Consider the following 25,484-nt stretch of genomic DNA (forward strand, 5'->3'; position numbering starts at 1 on the left):
CTTTCCCAAGTGCTTAGTACAGTGCTCTGCACACAGTATAGGTGCAATAAATTCTATCCATTGACTAAGTGGCAGAAGAGGTAATAACTTCTCTAAACCTAATAACTTAAGAGGAATGAAGATTGGGAGGTGGGTGGGCTGGGTAAATGGATAAGGAGAAAATTGGAGGGTGAGGAGTTTCTGCTTGATGTGGGGAGGGCTGGAGAATTGGGAGGTTTTTGAGGAGTGGGGAGGCGGGCGCCCATAATGTTTGAGGGAAGTGATCTAGGAAGAGTGAAGTAAGGACTGGAGAGGGGAGAGGCTGGAAACAGGGAGGTCGGCGAGGAGGCCGATGCAGTTGTCAAGAGCCTGGACCAGCGTGGTGGCCTTTTGGGTGGAGAGGAGTGGGGTGCACTCTACCCTTCCTGCTAACATCGTTGCTGTCCAAGGCTCAGCCCCCGCCAGAGTTAGGCGGCCACACTGAAGGCAAAGCGGAGCTACGGGTTTCTGTTTGGACGGTGAGTGGCGTTTCCTGAAGTCAGAACCTAGATTAGAGCCCTGTTCTCTTCCCCCCTAGGCTGGTATGTCACTACACCCATTACTCTCTCCTCCGCTATATTCAAGCGCTTACTACAGCGCCTTCACAGTAAGCACTCACTAGACACCAGTAATTGGTTGATGGATTGGTGCCTCCTCCCCCTCTAGACTGTTTGTCGTGGACAGGGAATGTGTGTTATATTATATTATATTATTAGATACTGTGTGTACAGTATCTTATCTCCCAAGCTCTCTGTACAGTGCTCTGCACACAGTAAGCGCTCAGTAAGTACAATTGATTGATGGAATCTTGCTGCTGCTTCTGAACTAGAAGCAAGACAAGCCAAAGAAAGTGCACTGGTTAGGGTCATTAGCTTGGGAACCATGAAGATGTGTTGTGGTGGAAAGAGCCCCAGTCTGGGAGTCAGAGGACCTGGATTCTAATTCCAGCTCTGCTCCTTGCCTGTTGTGTGATCCTGGGCAAGTCACTTTGCTTCTTGGGACCTCAGGTTTCCTGAACTCTAAAATGGGGAGTCAAGACCTGTTCTCCCTCCTCCTTAGACTGTGTGGGCCACAGACTGGACCAGGAGCTGCTGCAGAGCAGAATCACTGCTGGGGAGAGAGGCAGGGCACAGGGTGGGGACATCAGGTTTTGGGTTTTTTAATGATATTTAAGTGCTTACTATGTGTCGAGTTCTGTTCTTAAGCGCTGAGGCAGATACAAGCTAATCACGCCTGATAACAGTCTCTGTCCCACATGGGGCTCCCAGTCTAGATAGGCGGGAGAACAGGTATTGAATCCCTATTTTGCAGTTGAGGAACCTGAGGCACAGAGAAATTACAGTACTTGCCTGAGGTCACACAGCAGGCAAGTGGCGGAGCTGGGATTGGTTTCCAGGCCCGAGTGTTATCCCCTAGGCCATGCTCCTTCCCAGGTTTTTCTGCTTGTTTGCATATAGAATCAATCAATCAATGTTACTTATTGAGCACTTACTATGTGAAGAGCACTGTACTAAGTTCATTCATTCATTCAACTGTATTTATTGAGCACTTACTCTGTGCAGAGCACTATACTGAGCACTTGGGAAGTACAAATCGGCAACATAAGAGACGGTCCCTACTCAACAACGAGCTAATGGTCTAGAAGGGGTACAAGTAGTATTCGTACTAAGTACTGAGTATTTGGTACAACGCAACAGAATTAGCAGACACTTTCCCTGCCCATACCTAGCTTACATATCATCAATCGTATTTATTGAGCGCTTACTATGTGCAGAGCACTGTACAAAGCGCTTGGGTAGTACAAATTGGCAACATATAGAGACAGTCCCCACCCAACAGTGGGCTCACAGTCTAAAAATAAAACGCTATCCTGGTTGGGGTCCATCCTTTAAAGAGATCCCCAACATTCCCACCCCTTTCCGTGCTCACCCTCTGTAGAGCCACGATGGAGCAGAGGGCGGGGCCCGGAGTAGCAGAATTAGGGCCGAGAGCTCTATTTTCAGATCCTATTAAAACTTCTGATGAAACCTAATTTCTTCCAGGCCTGGTCTCATTTCTGCCCTGAGGCAGGCATGGCCAATGCCGCCCCTTCCACTCACTGTCCCCACAGCCTTCCGGAGCCTGCGGCCTCTTCGGGCTCAAAGGCAGAGGAAGACAGGTAGGGCAGGGGCATTCCAGGGAGTTCAAATGGAATTAAACCTTTATTACAGTGCACGTTTTTATATAATTATATATAGATGTACTTGAAAAAATCAAATGTATCCAATAATAAAAAACACAGCACATTAAAGTAGTATAATGCATTCCAGTGTAGAGAGCTGGAGGCAGCTGGGAGTTCAGACCAAAAACAGTTCCGAGAGCGGCCCTTTGGCCCACCAAGCCCTGTGGGCGTGGGCCCGCCGGGGTGCAGCGACAGAGGGACCGGGTCCGGCAGGCACGGTGTGGTCGGGGGGCCGGCTGCCCCCGGCTCCTGGGCCGAGCAGCCTTGACCCAGGGAGGTGGAGGGCATGCCTAGACTCCCCTGGTCCCGTAGCCCCACGGACAGGGAGCAGTGACTGTGGGCCTGGCACCGGGAAGGAAGGGCGGGAGAAGCTGTGTGACCAGCCCGGCATTTCCCCCAAGGCCCCCGGCCCGCTCTCTGCAGCAGACAGGGCAGCGCCAGCTCCTTCGAGCTGTCGGTCCTTCCCGGGTCCTGCCCCGGCCATAGCCTCCCCAAGCCCCTGCGACTGTCCACTCTGGGCGGCTGAAGGCGCGCTCCTGCCCTGGACCCCGGGGGTGCCGCAGCACCAACAGGGACCTCTCCAGAGGTCAGGGATCCGGGGACAGGCCCTTGAGGGGTGGACCAGCAGTTTGGGGAGCAGGGAAGGTGGAGTCGCCCCCAGTCCGGTGTCAGCAACCTACAGGCTCTGTCCACTCTGTTCTGTGCTCGGCTGAAGCGGGCATGGAAGGTCCAGGGCCCGAGGGACCGCACAGCACTCCAACCCCACAGGTCCCTCCCACCGGGGTGCTGCCCACTCCCTAGCCCTTCTGCACCCGGCTAGGAGAGAAATCGTGGAGACACAGGGCAAGGAGGCTGCAGCTCCCATCAGCAGTGGGTGCCACGCGTCCCCCCGGGGCCCCAGAGCTCGCCTGCAGCCCGGCTCCGGGGGCGTGGTGACCGAGGCGGCGGCGGCCGAGGTGGGCACGGAGGAGGGGGAGCCGCTGGGTTGCTCGGCGCTGCCACCCCTCAGATCCGCCCCTGAATCATTTCTCAATCTGCCTTCTTGAGGAATACCTGAAATGAGAGAGGGTGACAGGCTGATTGGGCGGGCAGGGCAAGTGGAGCAGGCTCAGTGAGCAGGGAGGCTAGGCTGGGCGGGCCGGGTGGTTTGGGCAGATAGGGCAGGCATAGCGGGCTGGGCCGCCCAGGTGCCACCTACCAACTGGGGTAGCGAGCACCAGGCTATCACCCCCGGCATGCGGCTCTAGGGATCAACCACTGCGGTCCGGGTTGGAACCTGGCCCTGAGCTGAGCTTCTTGGACCGAGACAGATAACCCACCTCTCTCACCATCCGGTGCTGCCAGCCCTGGCCTCGGGCCAAGAAGACCCCCGGGCAGAGCGGAGGTGGGAGGACTGATCTGTGGGGCTGGTGGAGGACGGCTGCCCCTCTCCCTGGGTCCTGGGGTGGACGGGGCACCTACCTCACTCAGGATAATCCACACAGGGGAGTCTGTCTGGACGGTCAGTCTGATGGCTTCCAGGGGTCCGAATGATGGATCCACTTCCCCTTCGGCCACCCCTTTGGAGAAGGAGCCTACGGGATGTGGAGGGGAGCCATTTTCACCCAATGTTCTGCACACAGTTGGTGCTTAATAAACACGGCTACTGCTAGACTGTGAGCCCGGTGGGCAGCAGGGGCTGCTGTCTGATCCTACTACCTCATACCCGCTCCAGTGGGCATCCTAACCACCTCACTGAACTCAGAAATGTGGGACTCCCGAGTGGGTGCTGCAAGGGGGAAACCAAACCCATGCCCAGGAGCGCATCAGGTAACCAGCAGATGACCATTCATTCATTCATTCATTCAATCGTATTTATTGAGCGCTTACTGTGTGCAGAGCACTGTACTCAGCGCTTGGAAACTAGAGAGGGCCTAGGGGCGGCCCAGCCTGGGGAGGAGGGGAGATCTCCTGCTCCAACCCAGCCCGCACACTTCCTTCCTCTAATGTTAACCTTCTCACTGTACCTCCATCTCATCTATCTCCCCGCCAACTTCTTGCCCACATCTCCCCTCTGGCCCGGAATGCCCTCCCTCCTCATATCAGACAGATAATTGCTCTCCACTTCAAAGCCTTATTGAAGGCACACCTCCTTCAAGAGGCCTTCCCTGACTAAGCCGTCCTCTCCTCTTCTCCCACTCCCTTCTGCCTCGCCCTGACTTGCTCCCTCCATTCATCCTCCCTCCCAGCCCCACAACACCTATGCATACATCTGCTATTTATTTATGTACATTAATGTCTGTCTGGGAGACAGAGGGGGCCTCTAGACTGTGAGCTTGTTGTGGGCAGGGAATGTGTCTGTCTGTTCTTATACTGTACCCTCCCAAGCACTTAGTACGGTGCTTTTTGCACACAGTGAGAGCTCAATAAATACGATCGAATGAATGAATGAAATGACCGGCTGCAGATGGGGCCGCTGCCTGGAAATTCTGAGGGAGACGGGAGAGGAGTGGCTCTCTGAGTCGTCACCTCACTCCTGGGGGCTGAAAGCGGGGTGGAGGCCACCCCCTCTCTGCCCCTCTGCTTCCCTCACCCTGCCGGGTGGCAGCCCTACCAGTGCCTTGGGGGCTTCCTCCGCTGCGGCCGGTCCAGAAATTTCCAGTGTGGGGGTGGTAGCAGGGGCTACTGGGAAGGAGCAAGGGAGTGGGCAGTGCCACCCAGGTCTCCAGGTCCCACCCCCAACTTGGCCGGACCCCTCCTGCACCCGGGGTCTGAATGGGCCCGCCCCCCCCCAACCAGGGGCTGTTTGGGCTGGGACCCTTAAATGTGAGCCATCCCATCACCTCAGTCTAGGCTGACTCCCTCCCTGCCTTGTCCCTCTTGGTTCTCAAACAGCATGAAGCAGCATGGCCCGCTGGATGGAGCCGAGGATCTGGTAGTCCAGAAACCTGGCTTCTAACCCTGTTTCTGAAACTGGCCTGCTGGGTGACCTTGGGCAAGTCACCTAACTTCTCAGGGCCTCAGTTTCCTCACCTGGAAAATGGGGGTGAGAAACCTATTCTCCGTCCTCCTTAGACCGAGAACCCCTGTGTGGCAGAGTCAGTGTCTGATCTGATTCTATTGGATCTGCCCCAGTGGTCAATGCTTGACAAATAAAATAATAATAATACTAATGATGATGATGATAATCAAGAAGAAGCTCTGGGTGTGAGCATTTTAATGATGGAAAAACTAATGTACCCCAGGGGGTGTACATTACGAGCCAGACAGCTGGGCCCCCCGCCCCCGCCGTCCCTGGGCCACTTACCTATCTGGATGTAGCCGTCCACCGTCCGGTGATATCTGAGGGCCGTCCCCCGGCCTTCCTGCAGGGCCTCCTTGTCGGACTGGAGACTCTGGGCAGGGACAGAGGAAACACCCGCTGGCAACTGCCGAGCTGGACCGGGAAAGCTCTGTGGCAAGCAGGAACCGGATGGATGGACAGATGGAAGGATGGGGTTTGGCCGAGGTCAGAAAGCAGCATGGGGAGGATGGAAACATCCAGGGTCAGTTAGGGGGAGGAGTTGGACTTGGAATCACAGCAAGTCTGCTGGGCTTGGGTTGGGGGGTTGTGGGGGGGGGGGGTGGCAGGGGGTGGAGGAAAGAGACAGGAGATGGAAGGGAAAGGGAAGAGGGGAGGAAAGGAATGGAAGGTAGAAGGGGAAGGGAGGGGAAAGGTGAGGAAAAAGGAGATGGGAGAGAAGGGAGGGTGGGGTCAGTCAGTTGATTGTATTTATTGAGCCCTTAATGTGTGCAGAACACTTTACTGAGTGCTGGGGAGAGTATACTACGACAGTATAACAGACTCATTCCCTCAAGCCCACAAAGAGCTGGAGAGGGAGGCAGTCATTAATATAACTAAAATTACAGATACGTACTTAAGTGCTGTGGGGCTGGGAGGGCAGGGGATGAATAAAGGGAGCAAGTCAAGGTGGCACAGAAGGGAGTGGGAGAAGAGAGGAAAGGAGGGCTTAGTCAGGGAAGGCCTTTTGGAGGAGTTGTGCCTTCAATATGGCTTTGAAGGTGGGGAGAGGAATTGTCGTGTTGAGAGGAGGAGGATGGAAGAGAAGGGAGGGCTGGGGAGAGAGAGGTACACGGGAGTCTCCTGTGTCCTGCCCCGGCCCCTCTCCTCCCCCTCCCCTGCCCAGACTCACATCGAAGGGCAGCACCTCCACTGTGGTGTTGAAGAGTTTGTCTTCCGGGTGTTCGATGTTGCCGCTGCGGAAGAAAAACCTGTGGGACAAGCGGTGGCTAAGGTCAGCACAGTGGTGGAAGTCAACGGGGAGCACCCATCCCCACCCCACCCCCAGCAGCCCTGCACCCCTGGCAGACCCTCTCTGCCCTCCCTGCCTCTCCTAACTTCAGTCCATACTTCATTCTGCAGTCCAGATAGCTTTTCTACAAAATCGTTCAGTCCAAATCTCCCCACTACTCAATAATCTCCAGTGATTGTCTATCATCCAACTCCACATCAAAAAGGAACTCCTTATCATCAGTTTTAAGGCACTCAAACACCTTGTCCCTCCTACCTCACCTCCCTGATTTCTACTACAGCCCAGTCTACACAATCTGCTCCTTTAATGCCACTGTACCTCAATCTCGTTGATCTCGCTGCGCCCTCCGCCCACATCCTGCCTCGGGCCTGGAACGCCCTCCCCCTTCTCTCCGCATCTTCAAAACCCTTCTAAAATCTCATCTCCTCCAAGAGGTCTTTCCAGCCTAAGCTCTCATTTCCCCTATTTGATCTCCCCTCTCCATCACCTGTGCACGTGGCTATGAACCTCGAAAGCACTTTGATACTCACCCCAGCTCCTCGGCACTTCTGTACATCTCCCTATACTCTATTGTTTCCCCTATCCACAATTTATTTTCATTTCTGCCTCCCCTTCTAGACTGTGAGGCTTGCTCGTCTCCCCCAGGTGACTGGGAAGCCCTCCTCCTTCTCCACCTTCCTGCGGTCTGCACCACCACAATCTCTGGTTCCGGAAGCTCGTGACCTCGGGGTCATCTTGGAGTCCTAGCCATCTTTCACCTCCTGCGTTCCGTATGACTCTAAAACCTGATGGTCTTTACTCCCACAATATTCCCCGGATCTGCCCTTACCTCTCCCTGCTGAGGGCTCCCATCTGGTCTAAGCTCTTGTTGCTTTTTCACTGAACCACAGCCTCAGCCTCTTTACTGGTTTCCCTGCCTCCAGCCTCTCCTCCCTACAACACACTTTTTTTTGGGAAGGTATTTGTTAAGTGCTTTCTATGTGCCAGGCTCCGTACTAAGCCCTGGGGTAGACACAAGATAATTGGGTTGGACACCCAAGTCCCTGTCCCACAGAGGACTCGGTCTTAATTCCCATTTAACAGATGAGGTAACAGAGGCACAGAGGTGAAGTAACTTGCCCGAGGTCATACAGCAGAAAGTGATGGAGCTGGAATTAGAACCCAGGTCCTCTGACTCCCGGACACAGGCTCTTTCCAGTAGGCCACGCTGCTCTTAGGTCAGAGATGCACCCACGTTCACACAGATGGTGACACAAGCTCTGGGGTCTGGGCCGGTCTAAGACCCGTTCCGGTGTCGGTGTTCCCACCTTTGGCCTGATGGGATCCAAAACGCGCCCCGCCCGGGCCCGGGCACTGACCTCTCGATGCGGAGCGGCTTGAAGAAACGGAAGCGGATGAAGTCCCCGGCTGTCGGGGTGAAGGCCCAGAAGAAATCTTCCCTCATGTAGGCTTTCTCCAGCGTGAAGTGCTGGTAGGTCTTGAGGCTGGTGCTCACCTCGGCGGGCGGATTGACGTGCTCCTTCCGCAGGGCATGCTTCCCAAAATCTTTGTCCTCAACGCAAGCACACAGGAACACACACACACACGCAGACACACACAGGGCCAAGACTGAGCCGGGGCCCATTCCCCCGCTCAGCCCTCAGTGGCAAACATACCCCCCCCGCCCCCTCACAACCCCACAACTAAGGGAGTGAGGGTGGGGATGGCAGGGGGCTCCCCAGCCTCCTGCAGCGTCACAGATCCTGGAATTTGATGCTGAAATGAAGGGCCCAGGGTTGGGGGACCTGTAGATTCAGGGTCTCCCAGCTCTCACTCCTAAACCCAGCACTGAGTGGGGGAGACAAACAAGAGGGTTTAAATGGGCTTTGGACCCAGGAGCATCTGGAGCCATTCTAGAAACCCTGGGGACTGAGCAGAGGTGCGAGCAGTACCGATCAGTTCCAGCTTTGCTCGCGTAACTGCCCCACCCTAGAATTGAAGCAGTGCTGCCTAGTGGAAAAAGACCTGGATTTGGGAGTCAGAGGACCTGAGTGCTAATGCTGGCTCTGCCACCTGCCTGCTGTGTGACCATGGGCAAGCTCTTCACTACTCTGTGTCTCAGTTTCCTCATCTATAAAATGGGGATTCAATACCTGTCCTACTTCCTACTGACACTGTGGGCCCCTTGTAGTACAGGCACTGTGGCCTGATTGATTACCTTGCATCTCCTCCAGCACTTATTACAGTGCTTGTTTCACAGTGAGTGCTTAGTAAGTTATTATTACTTACTCCCTACTGAGAGCTCACCTCCTCCAGGAGGCCTTCCCAGACTGAGCCCCTTCCTTCCTCTCCTCCTCGTCCCCCTCTCCATCCCCCCATCTTACCTCCTTCCCTTCCCCACAGCACCTGTATATATGTATATATGGTTGTACATATTTATTACTCTATTTATTTATTTTGCTTGTACATTTCTATCCTATTTATTTTATTTTGTTGGTACGTTTGGTTCTGTTCTCTGTCTCCCCCTTTTAGACTGTGAGCCCACTGTTGGGTAGGGACTGTCTCTATGTGTTGCCAATTTGTACTTCCCAAGCGCTTAGTACAGTGCTCTGCACATAGTAAGCGCTCAATAAATACGATTGATTGATTGATTATTATTATTCTAATTAATATTAATATTATTATTAATTGCCAAAAACTATGGGGCAACCACTGTGCTCAGTGCTGAGTTGATACAAGATAGGTCAGATCCAGTCTCTGTCCTACCCAGGGCTTACAGTCTAATCAGGAGAGAAAATGGGTATTTGAGTCCCATTATACAGATGAGGAAATTGAAGAACAGAAAAGTTAAGTGACTAGTCCAAGGTCTCACAGAAGGCAAGGGGAAAAGCTGGAACTAGAATCTGGGTTTCCTGATGCCCAGCCCTGGGCTCGTTCATTAGGCCACCTTGCCGCAAGATGGTATAATCTGTACTGAACAAAGCACAGCCCAGACCTTAAACCGGTCAATAAAGCTTCCTACGGACAAGGGAAGCCATGGTGACAGTCCTGAGAACAAAGGGCAGACTGGGGAGAAAATTCCAGTGCGTGGATATGTGTGTGTGCGTGTGTGTCACTGGTGAGGTTGTCTATGGGCCTCAAAAGCAGAGTCAAGAGCAGGTGAGGAGCGCTCACGGGTCTGGGGGCTCAAAGGCTTGGTGGCTTGGGGGCTCCTCGTTGCCCCCCGAGAGGGTCGAGGAAAAACCCTGGACATGAAGGACCTGGGCTGGGCAGACCGCAGAGACTTTTACCTTCAGTTTCTGGATTTTCCCAGCGAGGGAGGAGTGGGTGCCCACATGCTGGAAGAGGGACGGCTTGAAGCGGATTCGCAAGTTGGCCTTCTGCCTATCACAGTGCTTCTGGGGAGAGACAGTGAGACACAGGAGGAGAGAGCAAGAGATGGAGAAAAGGAGAGAAAGAGAGAGAGAGAGATGGAGAGAGTGTGAGAAAGAAAAGAGAGGAGGGTGTCACACTGAGACTGGGGGAAACTGCTTACCCTCAGAGGGTGGGCGCTGGCCGGGCCCCCTGGGCTGCATCCTGAGATGGACCCGTGGCTGGAGAGGAGTGGGATCGGGGGCGCTGGGGACAGGGGGCCGGGGACCTGAGGAGCTGGGGGCCGGAGGTAGAGGAGCCAGGGCCGGGGGGCTGGGGAGCCAGGTCTCTCCAGCTCAGAGTCCTGCCTGTTGGGGTGGGAAGTTCTGGGGTGTGGGTGTAGAAGGGGTGGCCTGCTGAGTGACTGGCTGGGGATGGCTTGTGGACAGGCCAGCTTCTCTGGCCGGTCTCCCTGGGCCACTGGTGTTTCTTTGCTGTTTCCCAACCAGCACCCTGGCTCTCTGCCCCAACTCCGTCTTGGCCGCCCGCAGCCCGTGTCCGCTGGGAGTCGGGATAGCGGCTCTGGGCAAGGGGGCTGCCCTCGTCCCGCCCCCGGCATGTACAAAAGCTCTGGGCAGGCAGGGGAGACAACCAGCGTGGCCCAGTGGAAAGAGCTTGGGCCTGCGAGTCAGAACACTCTGATTCGAATCCCGGCTCTGCCATTTGCTAGCTGTGAGACCTTGGGCAAGCCCCCAAGGCTACCTCAGCCTGCCGCTTGCCTTCCCTGCCTCAACCCAGCCTCCCGACCATCCCCCCCCCCGCCTCGGCCTCCCACCCCGGTCTCTTCGCCGGCCTCCCGCCCCGGCCTCTCTGCTGGCCTCCCCCTCGGCCTCCTGCCCCAGGCCTCTCCTTCATCCCGACTCACGGCATCTTTCTCCGGGTTGCAGACTTTGACCCACAGAATGTGGTCCAGAAGCCAGTCGATGGGTTTGTCTCTGTAGAACATGAGGATGAACTCCACGATGAGGCTGAGATCCAGTGACTTGAACATCTTCCCTGCAGGGGTGCAAGAGGTCAAGAAGGGGGAGGGGGTCGGCCACGGACCCGTCTGTAGCCTGAAGACCCTGCTCAAAACGTCTTCCCTCCAGGGCGAAGCATCAAACTTTTATCCTTGTCCTTGCCTCTTCTGTCATTTTGGTGTTTTGACTGATCCATCTTTCTGTAGGGGGCTGTCAGGTCTAGTGGAAAGAGCCCGGGGGTCTGAGGACCTGAGTTCTAATCCCACCTCCACCACTTGCCTGCTGTGTGACCTTGGGTAAGTCACTTAAACGCTCTGTGTCTCAGTTTACTTATCTGTACAATGGGGACTCGGTAACTGTTCCCTTTCCTACTTAGACTCTGAGCTCCAGGTGGGACAGGGTCTGTGTCCGACCTGATTAGCTTGTATCTCACCCAGTGCTGAATACAGTGCTCGGCACTTAGAAAGCACATAACAAATACCACAATTAATAAACACCACAAGTACCCCTTTAATAGGCTATGAGCCCCCTTAGGGATCATGTCTGATTCTCTTTCCCAGCGTTCAGGACAGTGCTTTGCACATAGTAGGGTCATACACACCATGATTACTACTAGAACTGTGACTAGTACTATGACTGTTACCGTGGTGACTCCTACTACAACTATGACTAATACTACTACCAGTATAACTGCCATTACATGACCCTGACTACTATTTGTAATTTATTTTAATGTCTGTCTTCCCCACTAGACTGTAAATTCCTTGAGGACAGGGATCATATCCACTTACTTTATTGGACCGTGCTCTTCCAAGGGCGTAGTATGGAGCTCTGCACATAGTAAGTGCGCCATAAATACCATTTATTGATTGATTACTATGATAAAACTTATACTTCTACAATTACAGCTAGTAATATTACAACTATTATGACTAGTGCACAGTAAGCGCTCGATAAATACGATTAATGACTGAATACTACACTAGGGCTATGACAATCACTACTACTTCAAAGGCTATTACTACCAGGATGACTACTACAATTACTATGTCTAGTAATGTCTACTCTGACAATGACTACCACGATTACTACAACTCCTACTATTATTATGACCACTACTCTTCCTCCTCCTCCTCTTCTTCCTCCAACTACTGTCACCTCAACAATGAATATTTTCATTACGACGGTTAGTAGCACGGCAACGGTTATTACAACTTCAATGACGATAACTATGACTGCCATGACGACTACTACTACTATTATCACTAATGCTACAACTACTATGACACAATGACTACAACTTCTATTATGGCAAAGACTACTACTACTATTATTAAGACTACACCACTACTACTATGACTACTACTTGTCTTGTCTTATGCCGTCCAGTCGTTTCCAACCCCTAGCGACTCCACGGGCACATCTCTCCCAGAACACCCCACCTCCATCTGCAATCGTTCCGGTAGTGTATCCGTACAGTTTTCTTGGTAAAAATACAGAAGCGGTTTACCATTGCCTCCTTCTGCGCAGTAAATCTGAGTCTCCGCCCTCGACTCTCTCCTATGCCGCTGCTGCCCAGCAAGGGTGAGTTTTGACTTGTAGCAGATTGCCTTTCACTCGCTAGCCTCTGGCCAATCTAGGAATGGAAAATGGGTAGGCCTCTGCTTGACTCTCCTTCCCACAGTTGAGGGTGATAGAGTACTGGAAACTCTCCAGGTGCGACCCTGAGAGGTAGAAAATGAACTACTACCACCATTATTATGACTACACTACGACTACAAAGACGATGACAGCTACTAGTACCTCAGCTTCTACAACTATAATTATGACCATCTCGATGACTCCTCCTGTGACTGCTATTACTACGAGTATGATCATTACAACTCTGCCTAGTACGACTGTGATTAGTTCTACCACACGTCTACTATTTCTCCTACTACAACTACTGTGATGACTACCACTGCTAATACTAAAATAACAGAGAAATAATAATTGCGATACTTGTTAAGTGCTTACTTTGTGTCGAGTGCTGGGATCGATGCAAGGTCAGACAGAATCCCTATCCCACAATCTAAGGAGGAGGGAGAACGGGTCTTGAATCCCCATTTTACAGATGAGGAAACTAAGCACACAGAAACTAAGGCAATGAGAAGTTAAGTGACTTGCCCAACATGACACATAGGGCAAATGATGGTGTTGGGATCAGAATCCAGGTCCTCTGACACTCAGGCCTGTGCTCTTTCCATTGGTCCGTGCTGTTTCTCTACTACTGCTGCTACTGCTTCTCCTCCTCCTCCTACTAAATCCTTGCTCACAGTGAACTTCCTCCCTGAACTTCCCAAGAGCTTCAGACCCAGCATGACTTCATCTTGCTTTTCTACTAAGGACAAGAGACCCACCGCTTACCGTCATCCAGGCTAGTAAAATTTCAAGGGATATTTCTACACCGCGACCCTAGCCCCAGATAATAATGTGTCCATCAGGAGATGGGAACACTAGCCCATGGTCCTGGCCCAGAGCACCTGAGTGCTCAACACTACTGTTGCTGCTAACCCTGAGGCCCGGCCAAGAGTCCATTCTAAGCCCCTCCCCGCTCCCTAAGGGCCTGGCATTTGTCCTGGCCGTGGAGGGGGCTGAGAGCTGAGGGTGTTTTCTGGGGTTGGGGGCAGGGTCCATTACCGATGAAGCCCAGCTGCGAGAACTCCAGGATCATCCACTCGTCGGAAGGCTGCTGCAGAGCAAAATTCTTCATGGTGCTCAGATAGTTTGGCTTGGCTATGATGTCATCTTCCAGCTACAGGGGAGACGAAGGGGGCGGGTGAGAGGGAGCCGAGCCTTCCCGAGGGCCCCATCACTGAACCCGGCCCAATGGACTCGGGTCCAGCGGACCTTGTAGGATGGGGAGGTGGGCTTAGGAGCTACAGGATGGAAGGAACTTGTTGGGAACTAAACTCAACGCTGGCCAGTGCTCTGTACACAGCAGACTGTAAGCCCATTGTGGGCAAGGAATGTATCATCTGTTTATTGTTGTAGTGTACTCTCCCAAGTGCTCAGTACAGTGCTCTGTACACAGCAGACTGTAAGCTCCTTGAGAGCAGGGTTCATGTCTCCTAACTCTATTGTACTCTCACAAGGGCTCGGTACAGTGATCTGCACACAGGTGACGCTTGATAAATCTGACTGATTGACTGATGGATTGTTGGGAGTGGGATGGGTAAGGGGGTCCCAGGGAGAACAGCTAGAAACAGTGGGCAGGGGCAAGGAGAGCCGCAGGAATCGAGGGAGGGGGAGAGACCCAGCAGGGAGGCTCGACTATCACCTCCGGGTGTCTTGAGCCACCAGCTAGGAGGAGCAGATGCTTACCCCGGGACTAGCCAAACTACGGAGGGGACCTGGAGCCCCTGCCAAGGCACAGGGACCGGGTTGAGCGTCAGGACGGGGCAGCCCTGGGATCCGAGGCCATCGCCTGGCTCCACATCCCTGAGGCTGGGGGTGGCGGGGCCGGGCAGCGGGGCTCTCTGATCGGGCGGCCGGCTCCCGGGCGCGGGATCAGCCAGTCCGGCCTGGCTCAGAGCCCTCTCGACCAGCCGGTGGCCCCGGAGTTCCCAGAGGGAGCAGGCAGAGTCTGAATGTGAGCCAGGAGGGCGGTCGCCTTCCGAAAAGGACTGCTGCATCACCCGACCCCAGCTAACTCCGCGCGTCCGTGGTTGGGTGCCTGGAAAGCCCGGGTTCTTCAGTAATCAATGTTAATCCCCACAGGGGCTCTTAGACCCTCCTGTCCCGACTCCCACCCTAACCCCTGTCCCACCAACAAGCTGCCCACCTGCACATAGTAGACGCCTTTGGACTGCGCGTACATCATTAAGAAGCAATAATCCAGGTTTTGCTTGGTTCTCCACCTAGAATGGACAGACATAGCTGACAGGTTTGGATCTCCTGGCCCCTTGGGTTTCCAGTGGAGAGGGACACAGAAGGCTGGGTGGAGGGCAAAGCGGAAGCTCCCTGAAAGACCCCTTCCTTCCCTTCCCTTCCCAGTCTGAAGCTCAGCCTCTGGAGTGACTCTGGAAAGAACCCCATCCCCTCTGACCCCCCAAATCCTGGACATCACACTGGGGAGGAGTCAGTCACTTTCCTCCCTTGCCCCCAGGAAATGCACTTCAGTGGTGTAGGTGCCAATGATAACAACGTTGGCATGTGTTAAGAGTTTTCTACTATGGGCCAAGCTCCGTCCCATCTGGGCCTCTCACAAGGGACACACAGTCTACGGGGAGGGAGAACAGGGACTGAATCCCCATTTTCCAGATGAGGAATGTGAGGCCTGGCGCAGGTAGGTGACTTGCCCAAGGTCCCCCAGCAAGCAGGTGGTGAAGCTAGGATTGGAACTCGGGACTCCTGCCTCCCCGAGGGCTGTGCTGCTGCCCTGCCCGATTTCGCCAGGCCCCTGGCAGAGGAAGGTAGCAGTGTAGGGTGGGAGTGGTTCAGACTAGATGGGATCCCAGTGGCTGAGATGGCTGGGAGGAAGGTGACCCAACCCACGCTTACCTGACCCTCTCCTTGGGGTCCCCGAAGGACTCGCGGAGGCGGGAGAAGTCGGGGTAGAAGTGGGGAGATGGAGAGATCACTTCCAAGAGTCCCGAGTGGATCTCGCTGGGGAACCTGAGGGATAGGAGAACGGGGGGAAGTGGCAGAAAGATGGGATGTGGGCTGGGCATCTCTGAGCTCTGCTCTCGTTCCCTCGATCCAGATCCAGGAAGTAGAACGTGGCCCAAGCCCTTCAGAAGATCCTAACCAGAGCTCGGGGGGAGACACGTCTCCTATCTAGAACTCGGGGGGAGACACACATCTCCTAAGCAGAGTTTGTGGGGAGACACATATTTCCTAGCTAGAGCTTGGGGAGAGACATGCATCTTCCTAGCTACAGCTCAGGGGGAGACATGTCCCCTAGCTAGAACTCGGGGGGAGACACGTGTCTCCTAACCAGAGTTTGTGGGGAGATACATATTTCCTAGCTAGAGCTTGGGGAGAGACATGCATCTTCCTAGCTAGAGTTCAGGGGGAGACACGTCTCCTAGCCAGAGCTTGCGGGGAGAAACACATCTCCTAAATAGAGCTTTAGGGGGAAACACACATCTCCCAGCCTGAACTCGGCGGGTGGGGAGGGAGGAGACACACTTCTCTCAGCCAGAGCTTGGGGGAAGACAAATGTCTCCTAGCCAGGGGTTGGGGCTGAGGGGAGACACGCATCTTCTAGTAAGCCTTTGGGAAGATAGCCATCTCAGAGCGGGCGGCTGTGCTGGGCCGACTCCACCCTCGGGCCTTGCAGTCCCAACCCCCGGTAGTCAGGGAGGAGCAGCGGGCCAGCCTGAGGGCACAGCCCCGGGGCTCATGCACACACTGAGCGTGCTGCAGCAGAGCTGGGATGCTCTCCCAAGACTCGGGCAGCTCCGGCCCAGGACGCAGTCTTGGCCAAAGGCCAGCTGCCCTGGCATGCCGTGGCCAGAACAGGGGATCCACCAGGGCCACTGTCTCCACATCCTACCCCAGAGCTGAGGATGTAACTCCATTCCACTCAAAGGCTTCTGGGAATTTCACTTGAGGAGAACAATGCCCTTTGGCCTGCTCCCTGCGCCGAACCCACACATTCCCCTTCTGGAATGCAGGCCACGATTGAGCCCAACTCTTGTTTTGGCATCGTTTCTGCATCTGAGAGCAGACCCCGGCAGAGGCTGTCGGCCACCCCCCGACCCAACTCTGCCCCCACCTCGGTCTGGTCCCGTCCCCTGAAGAAACCCAGTCTCCAGGCTGGGGGAAAGGTGAGCCAGGGCCATCGAGGATGTATGTCATTTCACTCCCTCTCACCCTGGCCAGGACCCACAAGAAAAATCAATGGTGCTTCCATAAACAGCCTTCTTGGATAATGGCTGGTAATTTCATCAAGACACATTAGCCATCTAGACCACTCACCCCTCTAGATCCACTGGAAATGCTGACTTCCAGCCCTGCCTCCTGCCCTGGGCTGCGGGGCCGCAGAAGGGGTGAGGATAGGGGAAGGGAGAAGCGGTCGGGAGAGGGAGGGAGAGGTGGAAGAGAAGGAGGGTAAAAGGAGAGACAAACGTTCTTCCCCGCCTTCAGGTGTCTCCATGTGTGGTGACCCTCAGTAGGTCTCAGAAGACTACCCTGATGCCTCAGAGGGCTTGATCCCTCTCCGGCAGACCAACTCCCTGTGGTCCCTCAGAGCCTCTACAGGCTGGAATCACTTGCCTGCCGGGAACTGCAGCTCCAGCCCCAAGGTCCAGAGATCCTGTCCTGCCGTTTCCCAGACAAGAGCGAGCAGTTCTACTGCCAAAGGGAGGGCTCTGCCCCTCCGAACCTAGAGTCCCCCCACCATTCCCTGGGGCCACCTACCACGCCAGACACTGAGCAGTGATCTGACTCTCTCTACTCCTCCCTGGTTGGCCAGGGCCTGTGAGTGTCTCAGCCCTGCCACAATCCCCTGCCCAGCCCTACTCCTACCTGGGGCTGCCCCAGTCCCTACCCCAGTGGAAGCAGGGAGAAAGAGGGAGAGACAGAGGGAGGGAGAATAGGAGAGTGGGAAGGAGACAGAGGGTGGGAGGGAGAGAAATGCCATATTCCCTACCTCCTCGATCCAACAGAGATCATAGAGTGGGGAGCGGGCATAAGGGGAAGAGTGACCTTGGGATCTATTTTTTAACCCATCAAGGCCCCACTGATGCCCAAACTGCAGCCATTTGGCCACCAGGGTTTCCGCCAGCCCGGAGGAGTATGGATCAGGTGAGAAATGGGTTGGTCCCTGAAAGACGACGAATTGAGGGGGGTGCGGGAGGCCTTGAGGGGGAAGAGAGGAGATTGTGTCTCTGGCCCCGTGGGCTCTGAGGACACTCGGTCATCACTCGCTGAAATGCCTGGCCCCTGCTGACAGGTCCAAGGCTGGCAGGAGCACTGCAAGGTCTCAGCCGGAGAGTCAGCGGAATCCCCGAGCCAGCGTGATCTCCCAGTTGGACTGGTAGGATCCTTGAGTTGCAGGCGGGGGGTGGGTGGAGGCTCCCCAAGCCGAATGGGTGGGATCCTCGAGCCAGTGGGATCCAGCCTGCACTTCACCCATCAGTGTCGATGCAATGGGTCCCCGCAGGCACCATATCACCAAGCAGCGCCATTACACCTTCCTCCCCAGGGCATCGTGAGATGCTCAGGGCTTGACCGCATGAGGGGGACAGATTCCTGGGGGCCCCGCCTTGTGCATCCCCCTCCCACTGCCGGAGGGATGTCTGGAGTGGCCAGGAAGCGTGAGGTCCAGAAAAAGTCAGCCTGGAGCAGAACAGATGTGCCAAAGCTCGGCTGTGGGAGGGAGAAGCAGGAGAGGGGGCAGGGGAAGGGACGGATATTACTCACAAGGTCTTGATGTTGTCAGTGACCCCGGCGGCGTACTGCATGTCGGTCTGGGAAGAGAAACAAAACCGGGGAAACGGACTCAAGCCGACAGCGTCGACCCCGGCTATGGGGGCTGGGGCCTGCACCCTGGGAGGGGACGGGGGACGGTTGGAGGAGGGGGAAGCTGTGTTTGATGGGCCCCGGATCTTGAGGAGAATTGACTGTCAGCGTGGGAGATACCAAGCCAGAGGCCAAGCCCTTGGACAGGTGGAGATAAAGGGGGCGGGGTATGGAGTCAAGCGCGGGGAAACAGGGAGGAGAGAGAGGTCACCTCTGAGGGTCTGGGAAAACACCGTAGGGGGAAGGACCCCACGCCTGCCACAGAACCCCGGGCATCACCTCGGCGATGAGGACGACGATGACCGCGTCCTCCTTCTCCTGCCGGGTGAGCTCCGAGACGAGGGAGCCGAGCGTGTCCGTAAGGTATGAATGGGCCTCTCGCTTCACACTGGGGATCCCCAGCACGATGGACACTGCCCGGGGCAGGGGCACTGCTGTGAGACTCGAGCAGTGCCGCCGGCCCCTGCCATGACCCCACCCTAGGCTCCGGTCCCAACCCCGTCCCCCACGCCCGGCAAGTACCTCCGGTGCGGCCCTGCCCCACGTGGACTGTGGGGCGCAGACTGCTCTCCTTGGACAGCAGGTGAGGCAGGTGGTGGAAGACAGTGGGCAGGTGCAGAACATTCTTGTTGGTGACGTTCCACAGCTTCAGCTTGGTTTCATCTGAGAAAGTGGAGAAGCCAAGGGGACTTCGGGTTGAGGTGGGAGCCTGGAGCCGGGGTCACCCCGGGCCCAGTCCCTCCCCAGGGCTCTGGTGGATATGGCTCCAGGGCCTCAGCGTCACCAGAAACGGGACGGAGAACTCGGACCTAGGCTCTGGGGCCCGCCCCCAGGTGCAGATGGTATTCCCAGCGACGCTCATACCAGACCCGATGAAGCTGGAGGGAACCCCAAGGTGGTCCCCCAGAGGATAGGGGGCTGGAGATGCGGACAAAGATAGTGAAGACTCTGGTCTGGAGAGACGGGGGATGAGAGAGGGTGGGGATTGTGGCCACCCTCTCTGGCTTCAAACCCTTGACATGCCATGAAGCGTCGCTTGTCCAGGAAGTGCATATCCTGGAGCTCTGAAGCCCAACCCAGCCATGACTTTGTCACACAAACCTAGCTTTGTACAGCACAGCTCTACCCACCCCGTCTATTTCTCATCCTCCTCCTTTTCCTTGTCACCCACCTTCTCCTCCTCCTCCACATCCACCCCCTCCTCCCTCTCATCTTCCTCCTTCTCTCTCTCATCTTCCTCCTTCTTCTCTTTGTCCCCCTCCTCATCCCCCTCCTCCTCATCCTCCTCTGCTCTCCATCCCGCTGTGGCCGCAGCTCCTCACCTGACAGGCTGGACCAGGTCCGGTTGGTGTCCCTCAGGCCCTGCTTCTCGGAGATGGCCCTCTTGATCTCGTCCAGGACCAGGTTCAGCTCCTTGGAGCGCTTCAGGCTCTCCCGCTCAGCCGCATGCAGGCGATCCCGGAGGGCGAGGAACTCACGCTGATATACGTCCACCACATCCCCTGGGTGGAAAGAGGGTGATTTATTGAGCGCTTACTCTGTGCATAGCATTGGATTAATCGCTTGGGAGAGTATGACACTAGAGGGTTGGTAGACACGATAACTGTCCTCAAGGAGCTGATGTTCTACTCTGTGCGGAGCTCTGTACTAAATGCATGGAAGAGAACAAGCGAGTTAGTAGATACAATCCCTGCTCTCGAGGAACTGTCTACTGCGTGCAGAGCATGTACTAAACGCTTGGGAGAGAATAAGAGAGTCAGTAGACACAATACCAGACATCACTACAAACAAGCAGACTCGTGCTGTTTAGAGGACCGGCCTGAGCTCCTAATGCAGCTCAGCCAAACCTGCAGGACACAGAGCTGACCGTTCACGTTCCCAGCCACTGAGAGGAGGGAAGGCACTGAGGCCCTGCTAGCCCAGTCCTTCTATGGGATGCCGGGGCCTGCCCCAGTGCAGAGAAAACCCCGCTCTTCTGCGTGAAGCTGGTTCCGTGTCGCTCTGGCCAACCTAACTGCTTCAAAGTTTCTTTTCTTGGAAACACAGCTGGTCCTTGTCAGGTGCCAGGAGGAGCTCATCAGTGGGAGCTCATCAGGGAAGCTGAAAACCACCACGAGGAGAGGAGGGACTGGCTAACCTCAGTCCTGGCAAGTCCCTCATCCTCTGGCTTCCTCAGGCCTCCTCCTGCTTCCTCCAGCACTGCAAGACCAAGAGTGTGGAGAGTCAGGATTTCAAATCTAACTTAAGGTTGACCCCTCTCAGGTAGAGGCCTCAGAGCTGACCCTCTGGGGAGCCCAAGACCCCCACCACCACCACAACCCTCTCCAGATGCAGCACTGCCCATTGAACCATATGCTCACTGCTTAATTGGGTTCAGTGGCACTTACTGAGCGCCTCCTCAGGGCAGAGCTCTGTAACAAGCTCTTGGGAGAGGACAATGAGAGCCAAACCCACTCCCTACCGTTCAAAAGCTCACAGTCCAGTGGGAAAACTGACAGACGAAAGAGCGGAAGCAGGAGAAAGAATAGTCAGTCAATCGATCAGTGGTACTTACTGAGCCCTTACTGCGTTATAAAGTTCAGTAGACACAATCCTGGTCTACTTGTGTCTCTTCCCCACAAAACCTCTGCAAATTCCATTTCTGGCCTGACTTCTCAGGGCCCAGAGTTCTTTGTTTTGCAGTAATATTGGCCTGAGGAGCCCCTGTTTTTGGAGGAAAACAGAGGAGACCCTTGATCCTGACTCGCACCATGTGGAATGTTTGTGCAACCCAGTCAGGAGGAAAGCCGGAGGGAGCTGAGAAGAGGGTCTGTTCCGGCCTGACTGGCAGTGGGCCTCACTGGGGAAGCAGCTCGGGAACTGAGTGGCTCCATTTGGCAGGAGCAGCAGGAAGAGGGGAAGGGGAGAAGCAGCAGCAGTTGCAGTAATAGCAGCACAATACAGGAGAGTACAACACCATTAGTAGACACGATCCCTGCCCTCAATGACCTTACAGTCTGCTGTGTGAAGAGTACTGGACTAAGTAGCTTAAAGTCTAACCCAATCTTAGGTCAGATTAACCCCCAAACGGGAGTTTCAGCCCCATGAACCTAACCGTTATTCCTCTTGCTGTTTAGTGTTGCCTTCTACAAACTCACTGACCACATTGGCCACAGACCTTGGCAAATTCTGAAATACTTCTCTGGAGTCAAGATCCAATGAGATGTTGAGAACCCAGGCTACTTGGGCTCCTTCGCTCAGGCATCCTCTCAGAGGCAGGGTGGCCTTGCGGAAAGAGCACAGCCCCAGAAGGCAGGAGACCTGGGTGCTACTCTCTGCTCTGCCACATCCGCTGTGTGACACAGAGTAAACCACTTAACTTCTCTGGGCCTTGGGCTCCTCACCTATAAAATGGTGGGGGGGAGGTTTTTTCCTGTTCTTCCTCTCTCTCTCTCTGTGTGAGCCCCACGTGGGACAGGACCTGTGTCCAACCTGCTTATATTGTCCCTGTCCCAGTAGCTGGCCTTACGGATGCCATGACAGTTGTTGCTATGACAGCCCCGCGATATGGCGGGGCCATTGAATGGGTACGGTGAGGCAGACGTCTGCAGGAGGGAGGATGCAGCTTGAGCTTGGAATGCTGTTTGCGCCTGCAAGGAACGGGGGTCTTTGCTCCCAGCCAGGCCAGGCCAGCTGAACGGTCTGCAGCAGCCCCGGGCAAGAGGGCCATTGGAGGTCATTCTGAGGCGTGCCTGTGACTGGCTGCTGCACTGAGAAGGTGCCTGAGCCTAAAGCCACCAAGTCTTTCCAAGACTTTTCCAAAGCTGGGTTTGGCAGGGAGGAGCCCCCAGAGGCGGGGATGGGGCCAGACCCGGGTTCGGGGGGCTCAGTTTCTTTATTCAAAAGCCTGAGCTTGGTTGGCGGTCTCTGGTACCTGCCTCATCGCCCAGGGATGGACAGGCAGGGCGGTCTGGAGGAGGGCGGCTAGACGACGTGACACTGCAGCCTGTCCCCTGTGGGACCTTGGGTCACATTACCTCTCTGGGCCTCAGTTTCCTTATCTAAAAAATCCAGCGGGGGGCACTGAATGCCTGTTCTCCCTCCTTTGTAGACCAAGAGTCTTATTCGGGACAGGGACTGTGTCTAGTCTGATGATCTTGTATCATCTCCACTTAGTACAGGGCTTCACACAGTAAGCACTTAATAAATACCATCGTTAGTAGTAGTAGTAATAGTAGTAGTGTAATTCATTGAGCGCTCCCGGTGTGCAGAGCACTGTACTAAGCGTGGGGAGAGACTACCCAAAGGGAAGTCTGGGCAGCCCTCCTCTTGTGAGGGTTGGTTTCAGTGCTCCGATCCAGTCCCTGCCCTGACAGTGGTCGCCTCCAGTGGGCAGGGGTCCGGTCACCCGCCTGGCTACTTGGCACTTTACCAGGTGGGTTATCAGTGTGTAGCCATCTTGCCGGGGTGGAAGCAGCCTCAAGGCCATGGCCCTCGTTGCTGGGGGTGGGGGAGCCTTTTTCCCAAGCTCCCGGTCCCCCGGCCCTCGGTGGGGGGCTCCATGCATGCAGGCTATAAGTCAGCCCACAGCGGGGGGGGGGCGGGGGATTTTATGGGAGCCCCAATCAGCAGTCACTGTCAGCGCCAGCGTTTCTTCCAAACAGGAGCATGAAAAAGGCCACCTCCTGGGTAATGCGGACTGACCCGGCAGGCCCCGGGCCGTCGGCTAACTTGGTTATTGCGGCAGAGATTGTGTGCTCAGCACAATCCTTCCCCCGCGCACCCTCCACTCCCCCTCTCCCCGACAGCTGGAAAGAGGGGAAGGGTGTCTTTCCACAGAGCAAACCGTTCTCTGGGAATTTTCCTTCCACACATCTGTTTGGGCTCTCAAGAGCAGCTGCTCCCAATCACCTGAGAGGGACGAGAATTAATTCCTGCTAATCCTCCTACACTTCCTCCTAGATAACCCCCTGCCCCCCCATCTCCCTCCTCCCTTTTCTCCTCTTCTTCCTCCCTGTCCTCCCCTTCCTCGTGTTCATCCTCCTCCTGCTTCCAGGACGAGATCACAGCATTTCCATCCAGTTAATGTCCTTTGCTGCCTTCCCACAACGGTGGCGATGGCCGAATTAGATGGATAAACGTGGTCACTGGGGAGCGAAAGATGAGCACTGGGTCTTTTCCAAGTGGGATGTCCCTTTGTCCAAACTTGTCAGATCTCTCCCATGGCAGTGAGGAAAGGAGCACCAAGAACTGGATTTCCCGCTGCCACACCTTCAGGGGGGTTTCGTTCCTTCTCGCTCAGTTGGAATCGGAGTCTCCCAGGGCCCTCCCGGACCCCTGAGCTGGACTTGGATGCCTTGCATGTCACTGCTTCTCCACCTGAGCCTCAGTTATTAGAGCGGGTACCCCTTGTGGGCCTGCTGGGGGGTGAACCTGGGCCAGCTCCTTCAAAGCTCTGGGACTCACCTTCATCATCTGTAAAAATGGGGTTTCAATACCAGTTCTCCCTCCTGCCTAGGTGGGACAGGGGCGGTGTCCAACCTGATGATCTCCTATCTACTGCGGCACTTAGTACACTGCTTGACACATAGTTGGTGCTTAACAAGCACCTCATTATTGTTTTCATTAGAGAATGCTGCTTCGCTCCTCTGCACTTCCCAGACCCGGAATACTGTGCACTGTACCTAGGGAATGCTCAAAAAATGCTGCTGCTACTACTACTACTGCTATTGCTGCTACCTGCTACAAGTCAAAACTCACCTGTGCTGGGCAGCAGCAGCATGGGACAGAGTCAAGGGCAGAGACTTGTTTACTGCGTGGGAGGAGGCAATGGTAAACCACTTCTGTATTTTTACCAGGAAAACTCTACGGATACGCTACCAGAATGATTGCAGATGGAAGTGGGGCATTCGGGGAGTGATGTGTCTGTGGTGTTGCGATGGGTCTGACAGGACTCGACAGCACGAGACAACAACATTGTTATTATTACTACTACTGCTGCTATTGCTACTGCTACAGGTATGCAGCATGGCCTGGTGGATACAGCCTGGGAGTCAGAAGGACTTGGGTTCTAATCCTGGCTCCGCCACTTGTCAGCTGGGCGACCTCATTTCACTTCCTCTGTGCCTCAGTTACCTCAGCTGTAAAATGGGGATTGAGACTGTGAGCCCCACGTGGGACAGGGACTGCAACCAACCCGATTTGCTTGTATCCACCCTAGAGCTTAGTACAGTGCCTAGTACATAGTAAGGTTTTAACAAATACCACTGTTATTATTATATTACCTTCACTACACTACTACTACTATTAATGCTGCTACTACTGCTGCTGTTACTACTTCTTCCATGTTTTGTCACTGTACAAACCAGCAAACTGGGTGGATAGCAATGGAATGGACCAGTTGGAGACAGATCTAGATCTATGTGTCTTGTTTTATGGCCAGGAGATAATGTCCCAGAGGGCATCGCTGGAAACACAATGAGGCAAATTTTATATGGACACATGTGCTTCCCATCTGACTGTTTTCTTTCCCAAAACTCCCCCGACCCTTCTTCCCAATATAAAAATCCATCAAGAGTAATGCCTCTCATCTTTGGGAAAAACCGTGACTTGTTAACTGGGTGGCAGAAGTATCTACTGATTTGAGTCTTTGCAAACAAAAAGATCCCCAAGAAATCCAAGAAGACTTAAGGAACATTGAGATGGGGTGTTAGAAATCAGAAACCAAGTGGGGAAGGAAATGTTACAAGAAGTATTTATATACTAATTGAATTAAAATCCAATTTCCCCAAGCCTCTGCTTTTTATCTTAGTTTTGGTGAAACTCCTCTTCTCTCTCCTTCTCCAAAATGCTACTAAAAACCTGCCTCCTCCAGAAAGCCTTCCCTGACTAACCCACCCAACTCTGAGCACCAAATGCCCAGCAATTATGGTTGGTTGTTTTTTTTTGTACATGTTCAACCCTTATGTACCAGGCACTGTACTAAGCACTGGGGTAGATACCAGGTAATCGGGTAGGTAACAGTTCCTGTGCCACATAAGGCTCACAAGCATAATCCTCATTTTACAGATGAGGAAACTGAGGCATAGGGAAGTGAAATAATTTTCCCCAAGTCAC

At 54.6% G+C, this 25,484-nt stretch overlaps 1 protein-coding gene across 2 annotated transcripts in view; it reads right to left on the reverse strand.

Annotated features, from left to right (window-relative positions):
• Window positions 1–2,200: 2,200 nt before the first annotated feature.
• The window catches only part of MGAT4B (alpha-1,3-mannosyl-glycoprotein 4-beta-N-acetylglucosaminyltransferase B), a 48,366-nt gene continuing 25,082 nt past the window's right edge, over window positions 2,201–25,484 (reverse strand). The window contains exons 2-15 of one of the 2 annotated variants that reach the window (XM_038770891.1): window positions 19,712–19,891; window positions 18,912–19,052; window positions 18,669–18,802; window positions 18,291–18,337; window positions 15,423–15,536; window positions 14,704–14,779; window positions 13,560–13,674; window positions 10,787–10,917; window positions 9,801–9,905; window positions 7,890–8,083; window positions 6,412–6,490; window positions 5,526–5,613; window positions 3,701–3,813; window positions 2,201–3,292 (exon numbers count right to left, since the gene is read on the reverse strand). In XM_038770891.1, the coding sequence (XP_038626819.1) occupies window positions 3,269–3,292; window positions 3,701–3,813; window positions 5,526–5,613; window positions 6,412–6,490; window positions 7,890–8,083; window positions 9,801–9,905; window positions 10,787–10,917; window positions 13,560–13,674; window positions 14,704–14,779; window positions 15,423–15,536; window positions 18,291–18,337; window positions 18,669–18,802; window positions 18,912–19,052; window positions 19,712–19,891 (1,541 nt within the window). In that variant the 3' untranslated portion in view covers window positions 2,201–3,268. Of the gene's footprint in view, window positions 3,293–3,700; window positions 3,814–5,525; window positions 5,614–6,411; window positions 6,491–7,889; window positions 8,084–9,800; window positions 9,909–10,786; window positions 10,918–13,559; window positions 13,675–14,703; window positions 14,780–15,422; window positions 15,537–18,290; window positions 18,338–18,668; window positions 18,803–18,911; window positions 19,053–19,711; window positions 19,892–25,484 lie in introns of both variants that reach the window. The other variant, XM_038770889.1, reaches the window with a different exon arrangement.

This window comes from Tachyglossus aculeatus, chromosome X2, assembly GCF_015852505.1.
Source record: "Tachyglossus aculeatus isolate mTacAcu1 chromosome X2, mTacAcu1.pri, whole genome shotgun sequence".
Taxonomy (NCBI): Eukaryota; Metazoa; Chordata; class Mammalia; order Monotremata; family Tachyglossidae; genus Tachyglossus; species Tachyglossus aculeatus.